This window comes from Euphorbia lathyris, chromosome 7 (genome assembly GCF_963576675.1).
Source record: "Euphorbia lathyris chromosome 7, ddEupLath1.1, whole genome shotgun sequence".
Classification (NCBI taxonomy): Eukaryota; Viridiplantae; Streptophyta; class Magnoliopsida; order Malpighiales; family Euphorbiaceae; genus Euphorbia; species Euphorbia lathyris.
In genome coordinates, this window is record NC_088916.1 from 69300803 (window position 1) to 69308478 (window position 7676).

General features: G+C 34.7%; 1 protein-coding gene across 2 annotated transcripts; it reads right to left on the minus strand.

Annotated features, from left to right (window-relative positions):
* Positions 1–1233: 1233 nt before the first annotated feature.
* LOC136236063 (phosphoribosylamine--glycine ligase) lies at positions 1234–6118 on the minus strand. Of its 2 annotated transcripts, none has more exons than XM_066026171.1 (5): positions 5886–6118; positions 4277–4748; positions 3382–3755; positions 2652–3182; positions 1234–1941 (listed from the first exon to the last, which is right to left on the minus strand). In XM_066026171.1, the coding sequence occupies exons 2-5, from the start codon at positions 4566–4568 to the stop codon at positions 1525–1527; spliced, it is 1614 nt and encodes a 537-aa protein (XP_065882243.1). In that variant the 5' UTR covers positions 4569–4748; positions 5886–6118; the 3' UTR covers positions 1234–1524. The 2 variants fall into 2 exon arrangements, with proteins under 2 accessions (XP_065882243.1, XP_065882244.1); XM_066026172.1 differs by having other exon boundaries at positions 4277–4793.
* Positions 6119–7676: the final 1558 nt, after the last annotated feature.

Sequence of the window (7676 nt, forward strand, 5' to 3'; positions counted from 1 at the left end):
TTGCTTTTAAACTAATTTGTCAATTTTTATCAACTTTATAATTGAATTGATATTTAAACTTCGATTTTGGTTAAACTGAGTTGGTTTAATTTGAAAAACTTCATTTTATGTCACTATTTTTGAGATTAAAATTGAGAGATATGAGAATTATTAATTAAGCATGTGAAGCCATAAAAGTAGCATGGTATGGTATATATTCTCTATGGACTGCAAACTGATAAAAGTTTGAGAATCCAATGAAGTGTAAGTTCAGTGCATCTCTTTATTGTCATATTAATTCATTTCAAAGTGCATTGCACTTTTTTTTTTCTATTGGATAAAATAGTCAGTTGGACCAACTTCAATTTATATCAACTATTATTATTTATAGATTATTCTTTTATTTGGCACGTTTACTAATTATAAACCCTATAAAATTGTCTAATTATATGGACTAACCTTTTACCATGATGTACACAAATATTTATATAATTAATATTCTCTTTATTCTCTTATACAAATCGTTCTATTAGATTAGTTTTTTTTTTTCTAAACATAAATCATTCTAGTTTTTCAAGAATTTTTAGTTTTATTTTTGGCTTAAACTATACGCAGTCTCCTGAACTTGTCACTTTTAGTCATTTTGCTCATTGAACTTACGGGACGACCCATTTGCCCCTTCAACTATTTAAAAGTGGTATTAGTAACCCCTGTTTTCATTATAACGAAAACAATTATGACATTTCTCATTGCAAGCACCAATGTCACAATAAAAAGGGTTGTGCACTACTAAAATAACCTGCAAATGAGATTAGTATAGACCGTACACAAGTTTTCTTGTAAAAATTGCATATATGGTCATGCACTACTAAAACAAGCTCCAAATGAGGTTATATATATGCAGGCTGGTCAAAACCAAAACCGTCTAGACTGTTTAGACATTCGAAATCGAAATTCCGCTCCAATTTTATTTTGATTAGTCATTCTAAACGTTTTTTACGCCCCTAGGCAATTTTTAGCCGAATGGACTTCATCCAGGCTGCCACCTAAACAGAATAGGCACTACTTATACAACGATGAACAAAAACATTTTTTATTAAGAATTTATTTTTTATTTGTTTATAATTCACTTTTGAACTGTTTCAATGATATTGTTGTTGAGATATTGATGTTTGCGCACTTTTAAATATACATTACAAATATATGTATTTTTTATATTAAATAATTTTATATTATTATTTTTAGATACTATAATACAATTGAATTTATATAACGATTTGTTGATTAACAAATAAAAAAATATATAAAAACAAATCCGATTAATTTCCGACTAATCTCAATTAATCCTCGAGGATCCTGTCTACCTGATTAGCCTTTTATACAACCTTGACAAAGGTTTATCTTTTTCCACTTGTTTTATTTGACTTTATGGCGTAAGCCAAGTTATTATTTCTCTTCATAATAAATACAAGCAGCAAAATTTCAAGACATCTCTTGTATTCTGAATAGGCAAAAACACCACTACCTCAGCATCAAAATTTGGAGTTAATTTGTTGCGGCAAATTGCTGTTGGGGAAGTGCTCTCCAGCCAATATCCTGCCGGCAAAACCCTTCGGGCCAATTGATTTCCTCAACTGCCTGATAGGCTCTGTCCCTTGCCTCTTCAAGATCTCTTCCCTTGGCAGTAACACCAAGAACACGACCGCCTGTAGCAACGAAATTGCCATCAGCATCCAAAGCTGTTCCGGCATGGAATACTTTAACTGTTGGAGCTACATTTTCGGCTTCTTCCAGGTTTCTAATTATTGTGCCCTTCTCATAAGAACCGGGGTAACCTTTGCTTGCCATTACCACAACCATGGCAGGCCCTTGGGACCAGTTCAGTGACACACCACTTAACTCTCCTCTACAAGCTGCAAGAAGAACTTGTGCTAGATCGGATTCCAACCGTACCATTAGTACCTGCATATTGACAAACACCAAGCCCTCGTAAATTTTCATATAGTAACTATGATTTATCCTAACATTCCCTAGAATAACATACAACATATAGCAGTAAGATTGTGGCCCCAAACTTTAAAGAAAAGCGGTAAAATAATGCATTTAGCTGTGACCACAACCAGTAGCACCTAATGTCATATGCGTGACAGTGGACAGAGTATTGGTACTTGATACCATATAATAGATAATCATTGGACAAAAATCAATAGCTCTAGCAAAAACAGAAAGAAAAGAAGAGAAACGAGACACTAAATAATCAGAAAGATGAGTAGACCTACCCTCTACAGACAAATTTCATATGTGTTGCACGGACACCGAAACAAAAACCGGCACCGGAAAAAGTTATTTCTAAACATAGCCTTCATAGAGGAACCGGAGACAGAGTCGAGATATATAGAAACACTACTAAGGAGGAGCGTCCGTATAGGATTTCATCAATGAAAAATTGAGCTAAAAAGGTAATTGTTAGCTAATGTCAAACAATAGCACCAAATGTTGGTATGAAAGTCTGTATGATATCGAATATCATGATATACTGACAAGTAATGGATCAGAAACTCAATTTCTCAGTAAATCTTGCACCTTTGGAAGTGCTAAATGAAATCGGGTCATCACTTTCCACTTGCGAGACAATTTTACAGAAAGTACATTATTAGTGATTTGTAACTAACCTGACACTCTGGATCTCCAAACCGCACATTGTACTCAATTAGCTTAGGCAAGCCAGACTTCTTCTCAATCATTAACCCAGCATATAAAACTCCAATAAATTTGCAACCCTCAGCAGCCATTCCTTTCACTGTGGGAAGAACTATGGTTTCCATAACTACTGACTGAAGTTCTCTTGTTAATACTGGTGCAGGAGAATATGCCCCCATCCCACCAGTATTAGGCCCTGTATCACCATCCCCAACTCGCTTATGGTCCTGAGCAGACTCCAAGGGAATAGCAGTCTCTCCATCTACCAATGCAAAGAAAGATGCTTCTTCTCCTTCCAAGTATTCCTCAACAATGACACGGCCACCCGCAGAACCAAAATCACCCTTCACAAGCATTGAGTCAACAGCTTCAAATGCATCCTCCAATGTCATGGCAACAATGACTCCTTTTCCAGCAGCCAAGCCATCTGCTTTGATGACTATAGGAGCACCTTGGTCCTGAATATATTGCTTTGCAGCAGATGGGTCTGTAAATGTTTGGTACTGCAACAAAAAGGACAAAATAAATCAGGCTCCTCAGTATTAATAACTAGGATATAAACGAAATTAAGGCTTGTAAATTTTATTGACCAACGGTGAAAGGAAACAAGAGTATGCCCATAACTGAATTCAACAAAAGCAATATGTACACCATGTTCTGAACTTCTAATCAAAATCAAAAGTGGATTAGAAAAGGGAAAACCTTTGCAGTAGGAATTGCATATTTGTCACACAAGCTCTTCATGAAGTTCTTTGATCCTTCCAAGGCAGCTGCTTCTGCTGATGGTCCAAAGGTAGGAATCCCTACCTTGACTAGATCATTCGCAAGGCCAGCAACCAGAGGAGCCTCAGGTCCAACAACTACAAGTCCTACCCCCCATTTGCGGCAGAAAGAGATCACAGCTGAGCTATTAGAGATGTCAAGGTCTGAAATACAAGTAGCATTTCCAGAGTTGGAAATTCCTGCATTGCCAGGAGCACAGAATACAGCATCACAGGATGGAGATCTCTGCAAGGCATAGCAAAGTGCATGTTCTCGTCCCCCTCCACCAATAACCAACACCACAACCCTCTCTTCTGCAACATTGGCAGACAAATAAAAATCAACAATTGGCAAAACAAGTTATAACTACAAAAACTTCAACTTGAAATCCATAAAAAAACCATATCTCTTGCAGTTGTTTATCTTACTAAAGCAGTAACACAAACAATACAGATAAAAAAGTTCCTTTCATATTCTTCTAATCATTGGCAATATAAAAACAACACTACTCAAACAGAGAAAAAGAGAGCATAAATAGAGTGACTCTCATTTGGTTTAAATAAAGAATCCCATTAGTTTGAAGCAAATTTATAGTCTTTCATCCTTGAGAAGAATCATTAAAACCAACTCAAAAGAACTCAAGAGTATTCAAGGGGTATAACCCTATAACCACATTGATCATCAGTTTTTGTATAAATTTTGCACTTGTCTATCACAAACAAGAAGCTAAATAACAAAGGTAAAACTCAAATTGGCAATGACAAACGTCAAAATTAGGGAAAAAAAAATTCTAAATTTCCACCTGAAAAAAAGGGAAAAAAATTTGAGTTCTTACCAGAAGAATTGTTGCAACGGGTATCAATTGAAACTGAGGGCTCTAATTTCTGAGCGACACAGTTGAGCACAGAATAGGAAACCGGTGTTGAGCTCTTAATTGGAAGGCGCAAATCCCAAGGATTCTTCTTACCATAGGTCGAACTCAAGTCGGCAGAAGAGAAGGAAGAAAACGATGAAGAAAAATTGCCAAAGTAGCAAGAGTGAGCGTTTGATAATGGAAAACCATTGTGTTTGAAGGTGGTGGTATGGAGCTTGAGAGAAGGTAGCAGGTTTAAAGTAACAGAAGACATGCTATATTTCGTAAAGCAAATGCCAATTTACATAAACATTAAAAATAAAAAATTAAATTAAATGAGCAGCTCTTGGATGAAGACCTTGAGGCCACTCATTTAAATGATATATTTGACCTCTAAATGGGGCAAGAAATCCTTCTCTGTTTGCATATCCAACTTCCACTAGATAATAACAACCTACAATCAAAATATCTCAATCAATCAAACTGCCACAAGACATTCCTGCAATAAGCATAAAAACAACTAATCAAAAACTCAGTTTAGACCCTCCTTTTCAATTCTGCCATCTTTCAAAAAACGCCAAAGCAGATTTATTGAAAAGAGCAACCAGAATTCCAACGGACACCTCGAAGACCTTCTCTTTGAAAGGATAAAATAAGTTGAACTTGAAGATGACGAACAAAGAATTTTATACATCGCAGTACAAGAAACTGGACGAAATACAGCCCAGGAAACAAAGACAAAGGTTCAATATAATTTGAGAAGCAAATGCAAGCAAACCAATTTATATACTACATAATCTTTGCATGCGATTAAGGCATCATTAGCAAATTATATAACTGCACATCAATATAATTACTAAGGTAACTCCATTTAAAGGTATCAACAACAAATTGTATAACAATGAATATGATTATCCTTATACCTAACCTTTTAATTTTGAATGATGAGAAGTTGTGAAAGTATCACGTACTAAAAGAATAAGACAGCTCATTTTCAACTAGAGAAATGTAGCAACCTGTAGACTTTAAATACTATTGCCCTTTTTTCAATTGGACATAGGGAGTTTTGAACAATGTTGTCAGAAACGGACCCGACATCAAACCAGACACAAGTATGCTTGATAGCATTTTCTCTTAACAAAGAACACCCACCAGAAATTAAAAAGAACCAAGCAGTAGAATCACAAAACCTGAAATTAAAAACTCTTCTCTGATTCTGAAAAAGGAGGGTCGAACGAACAGCAGGCAAGGGAAGAAGCAGAAGAGGGCGGGGTCGAACAGAAGCCAATAGAAGGAGGTTGAACTAAGACTTATGCTTATGCACTATACAATTGAACTATTAATTTTCTCTTTTCACAAAATAATTCTAAAATTCATGAAACTTCACAAATGGACAATCAATAACCATATACAAAAGATAATTCACAAAGTGCAGTACAAGATGTCGAAATTTCCAGACATGGACTATTATGAAACTTTATCGACTGAACTTCACAATTTTCAGAATTAAGTAAAAGAAATTCATAAAAGCTATCATTTAAACATCCTCAATTCACCGTAATTTCATGATAAATACATCTGCAGCTATTACCTGTACGTAATTAAGTATCAATTCAAGTGAACAGTGCCTCCATTTTCGTAGACCACTTGAAGAAAGGCTTCCCGAATAGATACAGAGTTGACGAAAAAACAAAAACCAGGTTGCGGTGGGGATGATGGAAGATGTAGAAGTATCGCTCGGGGAGTTTAAGAGGGACGAATTAAAGATGGCGGACAGGAGGAGGGCTGATAACGGCGCCGGCGATGAAATGAAAGAGAGCAAAGTAGAACAGTATGAAACTAATTTGACCCTACTACTTGCTTGAGTGGATTTGGGTTGGGCCAGGTATGGGAGAATATGGGCTTAAGTAATTAATTGGGCCTTAAATTGTAAGCCTAATGCACAATAATATGTTGATATTGTGCGTTTTGTCGTGAATTCTAACGGTTTCAAAATGTGTCTGCATGTTTTGAAAATTCAATTTACTAATATATCTTAATCATTCTCTCTCTATTTTCGATATTGAATTCAATTTACTGCTACCATCATTGCTGCTTTAAGGTTGCATTTTGTTCAGATCTTCTATCCCGATGTCGCCCTTTCAGAACCGAGTCATTTTAGAACCACCTAATTTCGTCTTTTTCATCCTCAATCACCACATTGTAGGTAGAAAGTCGACTATGATACCAAATTTAACACCCTGGTTCAATATATTTAAATATTATTCAGTTTAACCTAAATCTCATTTATTAATATCACAAACTTTAAAATGCGTCTACATATATTAGAAATACATCTTCCTAGATACCTTAGTTACACACTTCCAATTTTTGATGTATGATTCAATTCATTTTTATCTCATATAATAATTTAGAGTCGTGATTATGTCTTCTACCACGATACTATGACACCATCTCTAACAACCTAACAACTTTTGAGTATATAGGTTGTTAGGTTGTTATATATAAATACAAGTTTTTAAAAACAATAATAACAAAGAAAAATGAAATTTTAAATAAAGTTTAAGAAGAAATTATAATAAAGTATATTTTAGTTTGTAAAATTATATGAAAAATAAAAATATAATATAAGGAAACTAATGGTTATTGACTCTCTCAAAGGCAACTAAGCAAATAAACTTTTAACTTTCTATATTATCATTATATAGAGATACATACGTTTCTTAAATATTTTCTACGTATATAAAAAACATCAACTACATTTGAAAACTAAAAATTCAAATTAAGGTTTGGATTGGGAAGAAAATTAGCCCATCAACTTTCACTAGGAAAGAGGAGAAAAGAGAAAAATTGAATCTCGAGAATGGGAGGAAGGGTGCATTTTTTGTTTTTAAGAAAAAGTTTAGATAATGGGAGGCTTACCCACACCACATGATTTTCATACCACATATGCTTTGCTACCATAAGATAGAAAAGAGCTTAATTTTTTCTCGTGTGAGACTCATATCGTAAAACTATGGTTTTCGAACTTCGTTTATCCTTAGAACCTTAACTTATTTTTAAAGTATAATCTAGTGTGGCTATCTTGGAAGGATACTCGGTAAGGACCATGTATGATTCGGCTTGGAAGGGACCGACCAAACAAACGAGTCAGATTATGATGGAAGAAATATATTATAAGGGAATATTTCCATTTGCTCACATTTTGGAGTTTCTATATTTCATTGTGCGGATACTTATGCACATGTTCGTAATTGTGAAAATAGGAAACTGTAAAGATTAGAGGAATTACAGTAGAGGTGATATGAAATCTGAGATAAAACATACAACTTAGTACGATCCATGTTTAATCAAAAGGATAAGAATATTTGGTACGAGCAAA